Source organism: Nyctereutes procyonoides, unplaced genomic scaffold (assembly GCF_905146905.1).
Source record: "Nyctereutes procyonoides isolate TBG_1078 unplaced genomic scaffold, NYPRO_anot_genome, whole genome shotgun sequence".
Lineage (NCBI taxonomy): Eukaryota > Metazoa > Chordata > Mammalia > Carnivora > Canidae > Nyctereutes > Nyctereutes procyonoides.
In genome coordinates, this window is record NW_026575025.1 from 14,737,229 (window position 1) to 14,754,608 (window position 17,380).

Sequence of the window (17,380 nt, forward strand, 5' to 3'; positions counted from 1 at the left end):
GCGTGTTTATCTGTGATCATCAGGGGAACTGGCCTTTGGAACACACGCCAAAGTTGTAGCTGTTGCAGACAGCCGCTGCAGGGGCACCTTGGAGTGCCAGCCTCTTGTTTGTTCAGGTCAGTTACCGCAGGACACCCAGGAGGGGAGTGACGAGGCGGCGTTTGGAATACCTAGAGGTTTTCCCACATTGGCCCAAGTAAGGCCAATTTTGAGTATACTGATTTGAAATGTGTGGGGTTGGCCCTTTTTAAGAAAAGAGCCGTCATGCAGTTACACTTCAAAAGGAGGAAGGGATGGAGCTATGGTTTGCTGGTGGTAGAGCGGCCTCTCCCAAGGTGGGGGAAGGGCAGACTGGACCTCTGAGCTAGCCCAGCACCTAGCCATTTGGCTGGTTCTTGGCTGGATGTGAATATGTGTTGTTAGGCTGGTTTCATTTCCAGGAAAACTGCTAAAGAGAAAGAGGGAGGTTCTCAGGGGATCTGTGGGTTGGGAGGGGCTGTGGTATGAAGCGTGTGTCCTCTCCATGCTTACGTGCAGTTTTTTGACAGGGGAGGGGCTAGGAATACATCTCATCTCAAAGGGACCACCATCCTGTCCCACCCTATTTCAAACCACTGCCCTGGAACTGGGGCATGGCCCTGCTCTCTTGGCCCTGGAAGCCTCACGTTGGCGTTAGAAGTCCTAAAGTGCTTTCACTCTGTCCTGCCATCTGTGCACTCATATCAGCTGTGTGCTGGACACTCTATGTACATTCTCTCATTTTACTCTTGAAACAACTTTGTTTTTAGCTGTCCAGCTGAGCAGCTTCCTGGGAAGGACCATGGCCCTCCCCCTCCCCTGCATTCTGGGCTGTGAGGCAGGAGTGAGGCAGGAACGAGGAATCCCAGCTATGGCACTCTTTAGGCTGGGGCCCTTGGCCATATTATTTGACTTCTCTCTGTTCTCGTTTCTTCAGAAGTTGAGGATACTGTACTTGGGGTATTGTAAGGCTTAGATGAGTTAGTCCCTAGATAAGTTTGTAGACTGCTGGGTGCACATGATATGTGCTGTGTATATTGTGCCAGCTGCTGCCACCAGCTGCTACTCCTGCCCCCACTACTGCTGCCCCTCCTCGTGCTGCCACCCTTCCTGCTACTCCACCCCCTACTGCTGTTCCACCGTTAAGGGAGTGATGCTACCACTCCTGTTACCACTTATGCTCACATTCCTACTGCTACCACCACTGATACAGCTACCACTTCTGCTGGTACCACTTCTGCTGTTGCCCCCCTACCACTGTTCCTCCTCCTCCTCCTCCTCCTCCTCCTCACCCTTTCACTACTACTGCAACTGACCCTTGAACAACTCAGGCTGGAACTGTGCAGGTCTACTTACGCATAGGTTTTTTGTTTTTTGTTTTTTTTTTTTTCTTCAATAAATCAGTACTGAGTGTATTTTCTCCTAAGATTTTCTGAATAACATTTTCTTCTGAGATTACGTTATTGTCAGACGACAGTATATGGCACGTGCACACATATATCTTTATCACCTGTAGACATTATCAGTAAGGCTTCTGGCTATTGGACTATTACTAGTTACATTTTGGGGAAGTCAAAAGTCATACATATATTTTCATCTGCTTGGGGGTGTTCGAGAGTCAGCTGTATGGCTTCTACTCCTGCTAGCACCACTGTTAGCACTGTCACTGTTTTTACCAGTACTTGTGCTACTACACTGCTGCTGCTTTTACCATGACAGCTATTTCTGTCCTGCTACACTGTTTGCTCTCCCCGGATTCTCCCTCCCTAAAGATGGGCTCACTCCAGGAAGCCACTGCTGCCCATCCCTGCCCTGGCAGGTGAGTGACCTCCCTTGGCCACGGTTCCCAGCTCTAGCAGAACTATGATTTTGGAGGTATTTATGCATTTGTCTCTTTCAGCTAGATTTTCATTTCAAGGGCGGGGTCGTGTACTCAGTGCTGTCTTTTTCCCCCCTTTTGACCTTATGTCAGGTTGCTGCTAAGGGGCAGACAGATTCAGATTCAACCTGGGCTCTATCTCGGGACACAAGAGCAGGGGTTGACAGTCTTGGTTATTTTGACCATAACGGAATGGAGAGCTGCCACCTCTCCAGCCTGGGCTCAGCCGCCGTGTGGGTGAAACTTTGGCAGTAAGGCCTGTCTTCAGTGGGTGGATTGGGGTTTGGTGGATTCTCAGAGGGCTTGCCTTTTCTGGAACCGTATTGTCAGGCTCATGAGTTTTCTATTTAGGGTCTAGGAGTAGTTCTAGGGATCTGAAGGGAAATTGTTTGGGGGTGTAATCAATACTTACTGCATCCTACATGAACTTGAGCCCTGAGACCGTTCATGCCTGGGCTTGTGTCTGGGGCCTGGGGTCCAAACTCCTTGTCCCTCCACTGTTGAAGGCTGCATGGCCTCAGGGCACTGAGCAGGGCGGCCACCTGGGGGCACTGCGGTTACATCAGTCTCTCCGCCAACCCAGCTCCAGGACTGCTCCGTATCAGGACAGCTGTGCCAGCAGGGGCTGTTACCCCATTCTACAGATGGGAAAGAAACTCCGAGTGCCTTGGCTTCAGGCCACCCAGGAAGTAATGGAGCTGCGATTTTAAGCCATGCAGCTTCAGAGACCAAACTGACTACCCTGTCCTCTGGGAAGACAGTGGGAGCTAACAACCCTCTGCGCAGTTTCCTAGTGTAGAGTTGTGGTTAAGTGCACTCTGGAGTCAGACACCAAGTTTGGATCCCAGCTCAGCAGTTCTCTACGACCACATAGTATCTCAATTTCTGCATCTGAAAACCTAACCAATGGGTGCCTGCTTCACAGGGCTGCTGAGGGTTAAGCAAGCCGACATATGTGGAGAGCACACAGTGTTGGCTACTGTCTCCCCTGCTTTTGTCTGCACTGGCATCCAGTGACGCTCTATGGGTCACAGCCGCTGATGCTCAACACTTGTGTTACCAGAATGAAGGCTCCACTGATGCAGAGTGACCAGAACATAGGCCAGTCAGGGAGGTGGTGGTGTGCAGATGGCTACGACCACAGGATTAGTTCTGAGAGGGGTGCAGATGTGCAGGAAGGGGTGTGTAGCTGCATGTCAGGTAGGTCTGGGGAGAGGTGACCGGCACATTGCGGAGAGGTGGGCCAAGAGCCGAGGTGCAGAGTGGCTGGTGAAGAAGGGGCTGCCGCAGCCCCACTGCCTGGCTGCTTGAAGGCCGGGAGGGGAGAACAATGTGGAGGATGGGTGGTGGGGAGGGCAAGTCATTTGGAGAAGTGCCCAGCAGCTTGTTTTTAGATTAGAAGGTTGCAGATCTCAACTAGCAGCATGTTTCCTCAATGGGAACAGGTCTTTAACATTTTTAAAGTTTCTTATTGTGAGATATTGGTTCAAAAGTGTCTCAAGCATACCTTTTCAATTTAAAGAATACTAAACACCCTTATATCCAACACCCAGAAGGACAGTATTATGGGCCCTCTGTGTTCTTTCACAAACGCAGAGGAAACTCCTACCCTGGGATTGGAGTGGATCATTCCTTTCTTTTCTTTTTGTAGTTTCACCACTATATTGTGTGTGTGTTGGGGGGGGGGGGTTACTTACTCTGGAACTTTATATACATGAAATCATGCAGCTGGCTTTCCCTTCATTTGCTTAACATTGTTCTTGAGATTTACCTGTGTTGACACGTGGTAATGGTTCATCCACTGTTGGGCAAAGGAGGGGCCCAATGGGACGTCCAGCAGGCTACTGGAACAGTGCCCCTTGGAGATGGAGGTGTGGATCCTGTGTGGCCCATTCACCCGAGGGGAATGTGCTCTGGGCTGGGGTGCCCGACCTGGTGCTGTGGTGCCGTCAGGCTGTGTGGTCATGAGGCACAGCTCTGCCATTGTCACCAGGGGAAGGGGTACAGTGAGTGTGCTGTGTCTGCACCTTGGTTCCAGCCGTAATCTGCTAGTTCATCTTTTGCTGGGGTGGCTGCACCAACGCTTCTCCCGGATACAGTCCTGGATTTATGTCCAACTTGTGCTCTTGGAGCTGTTTGACATTCTTGCTTGGAGGAGCACCAGCCCCTTCTGACCTAATTAGGGGGCTGAGGTCCAAGCTTTGTGATTCATCAGTGCCTTGGGCACTTGGGAATAGCTGGACTCTGAGGAGCCTTGTCAGAGGCCAGCCCCCTGTTTGGGGAGGCCAGCCTGCAAGTGATAAATCCAAACAGGTTAATTAACCCTTCCCTCATTGGTTGTGAGGTTCCATCCTAGGAGTATACCACAATGCATTGATATGTCCTATTGTTAACAGACCTACAGATTATTTCTAATTTTTCAATAATAAACAACATTGGGATCCCTGGGTGGCGCAGCGGTTTGGCGTCTGCCTTTGGCCCAGGGCGTGATCCTGGAGACCCGGGGTCGAATCCCACATCGGGCTCCCGGTGCATGGAGCCTGCTTCTCCCTCTGCCTGTGTCTCTGCCTCTCTCTCTCTCTGTGACTATCATAAATTAAAAAAAAAAAAAAAACTTACAAAAAAAATAATAACATTCCTGTGAACATTCTGGAGCAGTGTTTTTTCCCAGGATATTAACTTAGGAGGGGAGTTATTTTACAGATAATACTATAGGTAATGAGAAGCTCTTTACTAACATGGTTGTATCAGTCTATACTGTGATTTACCATGTGGATGAGCATTCCTGTCTTTAATACCCTTTACTAGCCCTTAGTATTTGCTGACTTTTTAAATTGTTGCTAGTCTGGTGGGTATATAATGCTACCTGAAGTTTAATTTTCATATCCATGATTACTAACAAGGTTGAACGTCTTCATCCACATCTAGGCAATTTATCTTTCACAAATTGCCTGCTTTGTTATTTGACTTGTCTCCACCCCCCCCCCCGCCCCAAGATTTTATTTATTTGAGAGAGAGAGAGAGAGCATGAGCAGGGCTAGAGGCAGACAAAGAGGGAAAGGCAGGCTCCCTGCTGAGCCGGGTGTCCAACATGGGGTTCGACCCCAGGACCTTGGGACCATGACCTGAGCAGAAGGCAAAGCTTAACTGACTGATCCACCCAGGTCCCCTGGCTTGTCTTTTTCTTATTGATTTGTAGTTGTATACATGCAGATCTATACATATACTTTTTTTTTTTAATACCAATCCTTTGTCCGGGTGTTGCAACTGTCTTCCCAGTTTGTGCTTTATCTTTTCATTCCATAGTGTCTTATGATTTTGGTTTGTAAAGTGCTGATTTTATTGTGACTATGAGAATTCTTTGAGATTGTTTGAAATCACATTTTTTTCAGGCAGGATTTGCATTTGCTCCTGCCTGAAGCCCAGGGATCACTTCAAGCTCAGCCATGGAGCTTTCTCTGATTGAAAGTTTGAGCATTCCCACCTCTGCCCCAGTCTAAGAATTTGGACCACACACACCAGAGAAGAAGGATTTGTAATTCTCGGGGGAGTGCTTTTTGTTGTTTCAAACTATCCAGCACAGAGATCATGATAGGCAAGACCCCTTACTGCCCCTCTCTGTGCAGTGGGCTTGTTTCTCCATCACTCTTGCCCTCTGAAGCCCCAGCTTCCATAGCGTGCCCAGATCTGGAGTCCCCACCTTTGGTAGGCTCTGGGCTTGACCTGTAGTCCCTCATTAAACCAGAAGGTCAAGGTCGCCAGGGTTCTGCAGAAGGCCCAGAATAGAAGCTGGTTTTATTTCTCAGACTTTATTTTTGGCCTCTGTGCAAGCTTCCCCCTGCCCCCAATCCCCGTACTGCTCAGCAATGATTTAAACATGTTTTTAAAGTGTGTATATAATATGGCATTTTAGTTTACTTCTGAAGATTGATCCAGGCATGTAGTCTTCCTGCTGCTGGAATAGAAGTGGCATTTTTATAGGAGATGTCCTTACAGAGCTACTTGGGCATGCGGCCACACTTTAGGGAGTCAAATTTTTACCAGAGCTGAAGTAACAGGCTGTGAAGTGTTCTCCCCCTTCCTTGCAGGCAAAGTAGGTGGACCTGATCTCAGCCATAATGTAAGTGCGAGGGAGCGCAGGGGTAGGTGGAGTGGTAGGGGAGTCCTTCAGGTCCTACCCTCACTGCAGCCACAGCCCTTACCTCTCCTCCCCAGAAGGGCAGGAAGAGTGCAAACCTGAGAGGCCCCTAAGCAGCTCTGCTTCCTGCCAAAGGTCGGCACAAATGGTTTGTTATCATCCCCATCAGGCCTGACCCAACTTTTCTGAAGGCTCAGGTTCCTGCTTGAGTTAGGAGGTAGCTTAGGGGAGGGAAGAAGTTTTACACTGGGCAAAATTTGGACTAGATTTTGTGATCTAGGAAAGTCAAAGCTGAGATGGTTGTCTCCAGGGAGAGCAAGGGGACCTACAGCTGCAATGACCCTCACTGTTCATATATTTTGGACATTTGTTTCTGTAAACAGAACCCTCAGACATAGAAGTATTTATAAAATCTGTGTACAAGGACTGATTACCAACGTTCTTAAAATTCTTTACCTGTGTACACTTGATAGTAGGAGAGAAACCCCTGAACTACCATGTCAGTAGCAAAAAGCAAATGGATACTTTTGTAATTATGTAGGGTAATATGGTGTTTGCCATATTCACAGATAACAGTGTGAGGGAAAATTATGGCTGCATAATCCTCTGGAACAACAAGATGGAAGAGCTCCACAGAAGAAAAGGTGGAAGGCTGATTTGGCAGGAAATCCGTAAGATGAAGATGCTGCCCCCCGGACTTGGGAGAGCTCTCTGCAAACAGAGAGTGATCAGGGGAGCAGATAAGAGACACAAAGAGGCAGTTTACAAGACCCAAGTGGCTATAAAGATGCTTGTCTTCTAATCAAAGAGGTATGTTATTTAAGAGAGTAGCTTTATTTTTTGAAGATTTTAAGTAATCTCTACACCCAAAGTGGGTCGAACTCCCAATCCTGCGATCGTGTTCATGCCCCACCCACTGAGCCAGTCAGGTACCCCCAAAGGTATAGTTTAGATCAGCAATGCTATTTGGCTTAGGACACTCATGTGGCAAAGCTTTATTAGCACGATACTGATCTGTGATGGCAAGGCTGAGGGGTAGGGAACCAGCACCCTGTGCTCCTATAGAGCCCTACAGGACTGCTGGACCAAACTGTACCCCTTCTACAAGCTTCTTCTGAGAAGATAATGTACAAAGAATTTACATGCTTAAGTGAGGATAAGCTGTGTTAAGCACCAATAATAGATTTGGTTTCCATCAAAGGGAGGTAAAACACATCACGGTTTAACCGCAACATGGATGAGAAGGCGTCTATTAAAAGTGATAGGAAATAATACAAGATGTCTACCTTTGTGGTAGAAAAACAAACCCCGGAGATAAGTTAGTTACATAATGTGATTCCATTTGGTATCTGTACAATCACACTTTGTTCAAACACAGCATGGGCACAATTCATAGAACTGCCCTCCCACGCTGCTCCAGATGCTTACGTGGGCTTGGATGCTGAAGGCGCTGGTAAGAAGAAGAGTTGGGGCTGGTCAGAAGAACCAGCTCCCTGACCTCACCTGGAGCAAGCCAGCCTGGCTCCTCCAACCACCACCAAGCTCAGAACCATCATGATTTCACACGAGCCCTGAGGAGTACAGCCTGAGCTCCCCTCCCTTCCGAGCCAAGAAAGTGAACAGAACTGGCTCTCCCTAGTCACAGATGGGAAGATGGGCCCAGATAAGGGAAGCTACACAGCTAACCTCCAGAGCAAGTGTCTGGATCTTCTGGCCGAGTGTTCTATTCTGCTGCCTCCACTAGAAAAGCCTAACAGGCAGCACTTCCCCAGCCCCTCTTTATCTGGGCTATAAACTGGTCTTCATATTAAAACAAAACAAAAAAGTAAGCATTAAGTTTGGGGCAGGGGAAAAAATTCTAATAAATAGCACTCAGTAAATGCTGGCTGTTATATACCATTCTAAGGATTCTTGTTAGTTTCTTTTATCCAACACCCCTGTGGGGGTGGGTATTACCCCCATTTTACAGATGAGGAAACAGGCCCAGAAAGTTCAGTAACACAATATCACACAGCCAGTAAGAGCCAGAGCCAGGGTTGTCATGAAGCAACCTGGCTTGGGAGTCTCCATAGAGGATCAATATCCTAAAGACCAAAAAGATGGAGCAGGCCAGAGCCCAGGAACCCCCACACAGGGTCAAGGCACAGCGTCAAGGCCTTGTCACACATGCTCAGTAGGCTTGAGATTATGGTTTATTTATTTTATTCACCTCTCTGGCCTTCCTGGAGCTTCTGGGCTTGGCCTGGCTTAGGCCCACGGAAATGCCAACCCCTAGGACCAGGGCAACAGCCACCAGCAGGAGGACCACCCAGGGGAGAGGCCCCTGGTTGGCATTCCTGGAGGAGCCTGCAGGAGAGAGGGGGTTTGAGGGCTTGCAAGGCAGAGTGAGGCCTCTCCAGCAGTCTCTGTGCCGCTGGACCTTGGTGATCACACCCGCAGAGCTGACAGCTGCCCTGCCGCAGATAAGGCGGACTGCATCTCTTCGCTTAGTTCCCTGCTGACTGCTGTTATACCACCTCTGGTCTGCGCTATGGCTGAGTGTCCCCTGGCAGCACACAGCCCTGGCACCTGTGGGCCATGGTAGAGGCTCCTGCCTGTAGGAACCCTCAAGGCTCACTGGGTCTGTAGAGCTCACGAGGCTCTGGGGCCTTATAGCGTTGCCACAGGGAGCATAGGATTGTCGTGGCCCTGTGCTTCTGGGGCTAGTCTGCAGCCCCTGGTTTCCCAGAAGCCAGGAACAGGCCTGCAGACATAGGAATGAAGACCCTCTCCAGGGTCCTTTCCCTAGACTCACTTGCAGGCCCCAAGCAGCACATCATGGACCAGGTCTCCAGACCTGAGCAGGAGCAGTCTGAGGGGCTGCAGAAGTAAACCTGGTGGGAAGAGAAGCTCAGGGCACGGGGCTGGCTGTGACCCACTGGAGGAAGCACCAGGGCAGGGACCCAGGACCTAGGCCAAGTCCAGCCAAGCAGGCAGGTTGAGGCCTGGCTACGTGGACCAGTGTGAAGACTGCAGGCCCTCCTGCTGAGGCTCAGACCCAACAGGTGTTGCCTCACCACGTGGAACCTGCTTTCCTCCTTCCTGATGGCTCGGGTCTGCAGAAGAGTTCCTGGCAGGCAGCAACACTGCACATGGTGGAGCCCCAGCCTTTGTGTGCTCCACCAATGCTCACCTAACTGCAGAGCCCCCCACAAATCCCAGGAGTTCTGGTCTCTCAGGAGGCGGGACTTCACAGGGCTGCAGGGACACATGGAGCGGAGGACAGGGGACAGGTTGTCCCTGCTTCCAGAAACAAGGCCAGGGGCAGCTCCCCGAAGGGGCAGAAGCAGGAGGAATGGGTGGGGCTGACTCAGCCCCTGGAGGCCCAGCCAACAGATGTGCCTCTGTCCAGCAAGTGGGGGGTCTGCGGGCTCCAGGAGAGCCCAGTAGAGAGAGAGATAGAGTTAAGCCCCCCTACCAGTGCTAACCTGTGAAGTCTGCCCACATCTGGTATGATAATGTGCAGCTATATCAGAGTACAGAGGTCTGTGTGTAGTAATAGGAGAGAGAGGTACTGCTCAGTGGACCAAGTTATAGGGTAGCTGGTGGCCTGTTTGTGTGTTCTGTAGAAAATCTAAATATATACCCTAAGTTTGTTTACCCACCAGAGAAGCTGCTGGATTATAAATTTTCAGAAGAGATTTACGTCAAACACACTGTTTCTAGAGTCAGAAGCAAAGTCACTCTAGAACACTGTGGCCAGGATTCAGATTTAGGGTCGGTGGCATCCACTTTCCTTCCTCCTTCTCAATGCTTTATGGGTTGCCTCTGGGCTGAGCATCCCCCACGAAGCCCCATCTGGGGAGCTGGGTCAGCTACAGGTCTCAGAATGCTGGAGAGCTTTGGGAACCAGCTGACACGGAACAGATGGGGAATAGGCAGGAAGAGGCACGCGGGGTTTCTTACATCTCCTGAGGGTCCTCTGGGAACCAGGGTCTGGGAGGGCGAAGGTGGTCACAGTGCAGCACTGGCAGTGGGAGGAGAAGGACACCTCTGCCCTGTCCAAGGGTACCACTTGGGTCCTGTAGCTGTTCCTGTCAAAAGGACACCTGGGAAAGAAAGTGGCCAAGTAGGCAGCAGGGGAATCGGGGAGGTAGGTGGAGTGACACCCTGGGGCAGCAGAAACATCCCCTGCCACTCATCTGTCTGATAGGATGGGCCACTGAGGCTGCTGGAAGGGGCAGGCACCGGCAGAGGCCCAGCACTGGTGCAGCAGCAGGACCAGACTGGGGTCTGTGCTCTCAGGAGCCAGACTCCCACAGGGACAGGCTTGCAGGGCAGCCTAATGTTGGGGTAGTCCCTTTCCTCTTAGTAGGAGCAGAAAGTCTCATCTGTAGGGCGAGGGGCCTATAAACCTCCGTGGGCTGAGTGTGGGGGAGCAGGGCCAGCACAGAAGGCCTAGGGACCCCGTACCCTTGGTGATTGGAGCTGGAGCCACAGGGGCCGGATGGTGACACGGGGGCTGGTGGGGGCCGTGGAAAGATGGACACCTGGAGCAGCAGTAAGCCACTGGCATTGAAGATGCAGCACAGGTGAAGCCTGAGGTCAAGGGCCAGAGTACGCAGGGGTGGGGCGGGGGGAGGAGGAGACACAGCATCAGGATCTCTTTGCTTGGCAAGCTGGACACCCGCTCCATGGATGCAATGAACAGGGCATGGTCTGGCACCACTGAGCCCACGCTACGGGACCCCACACCCCTGCCCATGTCGTGGCCCAGGACAGCTCAGGCTGGTCAGACAGCGCCCTGTGGTGTCACCGTCCTTGCAGTGGTGGGTGGGGTGCCATGGGGACTGGGGTTGCCTGCTAGCCTACGTGATGCCACACACTCTCAAGTGCAGGGCCATGCCCAGCACACCGTGTTCTGCTTGGGAAGCTGACCTCATACTATCCCCGTCGACCTTTACCTCTGGCTCCTAAGCGCTCTCCCTTTACCTGAGAGGGGGTCCATGGGGAAGACACCCTGCAGCTAGAGACTGGGCCTGGCATGCACCTGAAGGCCTGGTCCGAGGAGCTGTCCGCTTACCCCTACCAGCTACAGCAGATATCCCGTCACGCTCCTTCCCTGGGCAGCCCTGGGGCCGAGTTCAGTTTTGGCTAGCTCCCCCAGCTCATAAATCCCAGGGTCTACAGCACAGCAGGTGCATCCTTCCCACCCCCTGGCCTGTAGGCACTTAGGATTTTAAAGCAAAAGACATCTGGGCTGGCACACGGGCAACCCACCTGGCCCTCGTGGCAGGTAGGTGGGGAGAAAGACACCTTGGCACCCAGCTGGGGTCACACAGGACTTTTTTCATACAAAAGTATTAGGTCTACCTGACAGGGTGAGCAGATAAGAGTTGGTGCTGGGGCCCCTGTACTCCAAAGGCAGGTGGGACAAGCACAGGTGCCCTTGGGGCAACCCCAGTGGCATCCTAGGTACTGGGGTGCTCCTGCCACCACAGTCTGCAGGTCCCAGGGACCCCTTTCCACCAGAGGCCCTCCCTCAGCTCCTGCTTCCAGCACAGCCCCAGAGAGCTTCCGCCCAGGTATCTCCTGCCTCATCTGTGGCTTCGTGACCTCTGAAAGGAAGAGGCAGCTACAACCACACTCACAGCCTCCGCTTTTTCCATGGGCCTTGAGGGGGATGCTTGTGGCTTAGTTTCTGAGCATGGTTCTTGGAGGGACGAAGGCAAATGGTCCTGAGGACCCCAGCTTACTCTCCCACTGTGGTAGCTTCTGCCTGCCAGGTGTGGGCAGCCCCCCCCCCACATCAGTCCTGAGGCAGGGCCATTCCCCCTGTCTGGTAGGGGAGGCCAGGGAAGTGCCCAAGGGCTCTCTTGAGACCACACAGCAGCTAACAGAGTTTGGACCCCAGCTCAGATGGCTCCAAAACCTGTCCTAAACTCACCTGTGCCCCCTTCACACCCAGGCCCACAGCGTGGCCTGTTCTCTGCTCCCCCTCACAGAAGGTGCCATCCTGCATGATGGAGCCCTGTGGCCCATTCAGACATCAAGGTCAGACACCAGCTGGTTCTCAAGGACAAGCTGGTTGCCAGCCACCTGGGGGGGGGATGACAGCTGGGTGAGGCCCTCCCAGGGGGAGGTCCTGGGTGCCAGCCCGTGGCCACCCCCTCCTACCTGGACTGTGGTCCCACAGTGGATAAGCAGGAAGTGGAAGAACACGAAAGACCCCAGCTCCAGTCTGGGAGCAGCTGGAGGGGGTCTAGAGCATGTGGATATGGGCCAGCGTGATCCCATGTGCCAAGGCTGTTTCTTGGGATACCGCCAGGACAAAGTGGCCACTTTGTCCTGCTCTAACTGTCCAGTGAAGCACTGGACAGTTGCTGGGACAAAGGCATATCAAAGAGGCCTATCGGGCCCTCGGGGTTAGTGTTCATGCAGCACAGACACGGGGGGCAGGCTGGGCCACAGTATTGAAGTGCCCTGGGACTTCGGAGATCTGGGTTCTCTTCCTTGCTCTTTGTGCCGGCGTTGGCTCTAGTAACCCCTCGATGGACCAGGTTTTCTCCTCATGACAACAAAAATGAACTAAAGAAGTAGGATTTTATCTCTAAACTGGACTGTTCCAGGGGCCTTGGGTTGGCTCAGTTGGAAGAGCGTGGGACTCTTGGTCTTGGGGGCATGAGTTCGAGCCCCAGGTTGGGTGTAGAGATTACTAAGACAAAACAAAACAAACCTTAAAAAAAAAAAAAAACCCAACAACTGTGATGTTGTAGATTGAAGATACAGGACTGCATGTAAAGACAGATTTGTTTCTGGTTCCCGGGACGTCCAGTTCCTCTGGACCCCATCCAGAGGTCCCCTTTGCAGCCATTTTGGGGCTCAGGCTCTCCTAAAAACAGGTGTGAGGGACACAGCTGCAGCGCTAGGGGAGGGGCTGGGGGGAAGCCCTCCTACCCTTCAGGATTCAGGTGTGGAGAGCTATACCTATGTTACCATAGTAACGGGGAACCTCTGCTGTTGTCATAGCAGCAATCAGCCTGCTGACAGGCTTCCTTGGAACCTCTCCTTACTCTGCAGGGGATGTGCCTGGAGGCCACCTGACACTGGTCCTGCATTGGATGCCGACCTGGGGAAGTGACTGAATGGGGAGGACATAGGAAATGGCCACACAGGGCAGGAGACTTCCACGGACATGGAGGGAGTTGGCTTCCTCAGCCCAGTCAAGGGCGAAGGGGTCACTCGCCGTTCCAGAAAGCCCAGACACAGTATGTACTCAGAGAGGAGGCCTATGTACCTGCGTAGGGTAGCTTGTCAACCCCCTGTGTTCCAGGGTGCCCCACTGGGGTTGAGCCTGGGTGGGATTGGGTGGTGGGTCCAGGTCCGAGGGACAGCAAGGCAGGGGCTGAGTGGACAAAGCTGTGCCCTGGGGTGGGGTGGAGGGGCTGGGCACGAGGGGTGGAAAGGGAGAAGCTTATGCATATGGTGCCAGGCAGGAGTCCAGAGTCCAGGCGTGGCCAGGTTTAGGACAAATCAGAGTGACTTCTTGTGTTCCAGCAACGTGACCATTGGGCAGGACCACTTCGACGAACACCCTCAGGTGGAAGTGCCTGTCCTGTAGGGAAGAGGGGGACCCAGGAGAGCAACTAGGGGAGTCCACCCAGCATTCCAGGCAGAGGCAACAGCAGCAAGAGACCAGCTGGGGGTCAGGCCGAGAACTAGGATTGTGGGCTGGTCCTGGGAAGTACCTGCACCCAGGATTCAGCAACCACCCCCTCCCCCTGCCCCTCCCCCCACCCGCAACCTTCCAGCCCAAACGCAGGTGTGAGGAGAGCAGCAATCAGCTGTGAGCTCCCTCTGCAGCCTGACACTGTGCCTGGGCAAACGGGCTCCCAGCTGTGGGCTGCCCCCTTCCCCCCCCACCCCCCCACCCCCGCCGGGCATAAGCCATCCCCACTTCTTGCAGCACAGGAGGCAGAGAAGACAGCAGGTCCCAGGGGCTTGGCAGTGACCCAGTGGTAGCAGGCAGAGCAGTTGCTTACTTCACATTGGTTCCCAAGTTCATCTGGGGCTGGGGAGAGACAGATGGCAGGGAAGCTTCAGGAGCTTTAAGGGTGAAGCCAGAGGCTATGAGATCCGCTGAGAAACCCCACTCCGGAGCAGGCAACACCAGCTTCAGCCTTAGCTTGGCTCCTGGTTTCCTGTGTGTCCTTGGGCAAGCACCTTCCCTTCCGGGCCTGTTTCTACATCTGTAAGAGAACAGCTTGGGCTGGTCTTAGGATCTTTCCAGCTCTGGTGCCTCATGAACAACACACAATAGGAATCAGGAATGGAAAATAGTGGAGAGAAAAGGTTAGTCGGGGCTCAGGCACCGGGCTGGGTTCTCGTGAACTGGGCTATCCTCATCCTGGATGAGCCTGCCAAGGCACGAGCATGAGCTTTCCTGGATGTGTATGATGTGGGATTTTGTGACCCATCTGCCAGGCTAACTGGTTGCTGCAGTCACTGGGCTGGGTGCTCACCCACCATCTCAGCCCAGAGCCCTGGGGCCTCTGTAGGTGCAGGCATCCCCCTGGACTTGGCAAGGTTGGGGTCATTTTCCCCATCTTACAGATAAGGAAACAGGGGTTCAGAGAGGTTAGGCCAGTTGTTCAAGAACACAAAGTTTTAGAAGCTGCAGATTCAAATTCTCCCTTTGAAGCCCGCCCCCTTTTCTCCATAGTAGGCCATGCCCGCCAGGGCCCTGCCACTCAGAGTGGTCTGACGTCAGCTGAGCACGGTTACAGGTGCAGAGCCTGGGGCCTACTGAATCAAGGCCTGCATTGCAGTAAGATGGCCGGTGCACACTTACCTGAGTGGCCAGGGAAACTGAGGCTGGCAACTCCCCTTCCTCTCTCCCCTTCCCTAGCATGGGGACAAGTGGGGGCTGAGAAGCCTCTCTTCTTGTTCCTGTTGCAGGGGAAGGATCCCAGCTCCCCACTGCCGGCCAGGGAAGTGGGGGCCAGGCTTCAGCTATACTCATCTACCACCTTGAAGCAGATAGCGGCCGTCAGCAACAGCACCACACAGCAATTCCAGGCTGTGGCTGAGGCTCCTGCCATCAGATATCCCACAGCAACCATGATAGTCCCCACCCACTCACCACCAGTGAGGCCCAGGACTTATAAGGGGGAGATGGCCAGTGGAAACTTTAGGGCCAAAGGGGGGCCCACCCGAGGAGCCCTGCCTGGCCTCCAGCGGCTCCTGATGAAATTCCTGCCCTGAAGGCCAGGGAAGGCACCCTCCTAGTCAGGGTCTCTGATGGGCTGCCCCAAAAGCTGCCCCTCACCCCGACTTCCTGCTTTCCAGCTGGGGCTTGATGCCACTCGGTCAAGTGATCCTGGCTGGGAGGGGGAGAGGACAGAGGCTTCTAGTACAGGGGAGGCTGCAGGTAGGTGGAAGGGCTGGTTCCAAGTCCTTCATCATCCCCTCCTCCCTGCCCAGGCTGGGCATCCCCAAGTCCTTCATCATCCCCTCCCTGCCCAGGCTGGCTCTCGAGGTCCTCCTGCCTGCATTGGCGCCTGCAGGCCACCAGAAGCTGCAGGGACTGTGGGGGTGGGCAGCAGGCCTGGTTAGGTCACTAACTGGGTTTTTGGGGCATCTGTGCAGGCCCCAGAGGCCGTGATGCTGTTCCTGCCCTGAAAGCAGGCAGATGGATGGGGGCAACAGGCTGGTAAACAGACTGTAGCCCCTCGTGGGGCTCTCCTGACAATCAGGACGATTGACAGGATGTGGCTGTTACTAACGGAAAATAACGATGGACGATAAACATAATGTGGCCTCCTGGATGGGATCCTGGAGCAGAACCAGACCGTAGGTAAAAGCTTAGGAAGCAGACTTAGGTTAATACCAGTGAATCAACAGTGGTTCCTTAACTATAATAAACATACTCCCTGAATGTGAGGGTCACCATATGGGACCCTGGGTGCAGTGCACATGGGACCTCTGTGCTTAAATCTGGAACAGTTTTGAGAAAAAAGTCTATTAACCACAAGAAGGCTGGCTCACAGGTGACAATGCTTCCCCTGGGCCAGGTAGTCCCAAGGCCTCACTCAAGGCCTCATTACCACTATCCTCATTTTGGTGGGGTGCCTCCCCCGGGCCCTGGCAGAGTCGGCTCTGCCAAAGCCAGTAAACACCACTGAGCATGAGTCGCAGTAGGGCAGCATGTAGCTTGGTAGTTAAGAGTCTGAAGATCTACACATGGCCAACAGACACATGAGAAAATACTCCACATCACTCTTTGGCAGCAGGGAAACACAAAACCACAATGAGATACCACCTCACACCCATCAGAATGGCTAAAATTAATAAGTCAGGAAATGACGGATGTTGGCGAGGATGAGGAGAAAGGGGAACCCTCTTGCACTGTTGGTGGGAATGCAAGCTGGTGCAGCCACTCTGGAAAAGAGTATGGAGGTTCTTCAAGAAGTTCCTTATGACCCAGCAATTGCACTGCTGGCAATTTACCCCAAAGATACAAATGTATTGATCTGAAGGGGCACCTGCACCCCAAAGTTTATAGCAGCAATGTCCACAATAGCCAAACTGTGGAAAGAGCCCAGATGTCCATCGACAGATGAATGGATAAAGGAGATGTGGTAGATATATACACAGTGGAATATTATAACTCATTCATCAAAAAAAATGAAATTTTGCCATTTGCAATGATGTAGATGGAGCTGGAGGGTATTATGCTAAGCGAAATAAGCCAATCAAAGAAAGACAATTATCATGAGATCTCACTCATGTGGAATTTAAGAAACAAAATGGATCATTAAGGGAAGAGAGAAAAGATGAAATCAGAGAGGGAGATAAACCATAAGAGACTCTTAATTATAGGAAACAAACTGAGGGCTGCTGGAGGGGATTGGGGTGGGGGGATGGGGTCACTGGGTGATGGGCATGAAGGAAGGCAGGTGATGTAGTGAGCACTGGGTGTTATATAAGACTGATGAGGGACGCCTGGGTGGCTCAGCGGTTGAGAGTCTGCCTTTGGCACAGGTTGTGATCCTGGGGTCCTGGGATCGAGTCCCACATTGGACTCCCCGCAGGGAGCCTGTTTCTCCCTCTGCCTGTGTCTCTGCCTCTCTCTCTGTGTCTCGCTTGAATAAATAAAATCTTAAAAAAAAAAAAAGGCTGATGAGTCCCTGACCTCTACCTCTGAAAATTCATTATATGTTAGTTAATTGAATTTAAAATTTAAAAAAAGATAAAAAGTGTATTTCTGACCTCAAATATCTAAGATAATCACTAAAGTATTAAAATAAGGGCTTTACCTCTGTCCAGTTCTGCTATAAGACTCTTACTATAAAGAAATATGAAAA

General features: G+C 52.3%; 1 protein-coding gene across 1 annotated transcript; it reads right to left on the reverse strand.

The window, feature by feature from the left end:
• Positions 1–8,563: 8,563 nt before the first annotated feature.
• On the reverse strand, positions 8,564–13,132 carry ZP1 (zona pellucida glycoprotein 1). Its single transcript, XM_055315165.1, is given in 13 exon segments — positions 8,564–8,603; positions 8,830–8,908; positions 9,981–10,123; positions 10,184–10,316; positions 10,319–10,429; positions 10,513–10,617; positions 12,021–12,059; positions 12,062–12,113; positions 12,192–12,252; positions 12,254–12,360; positions 12,363–12,397; positions 13,002–13,027; positions 13,029–13,132. Coding segments are annotated over 13 exon segments (1,035 nt in total).
• Between the last annotated feature and the right edge of the window lie 4,248 nt (positions 13,133–17,380).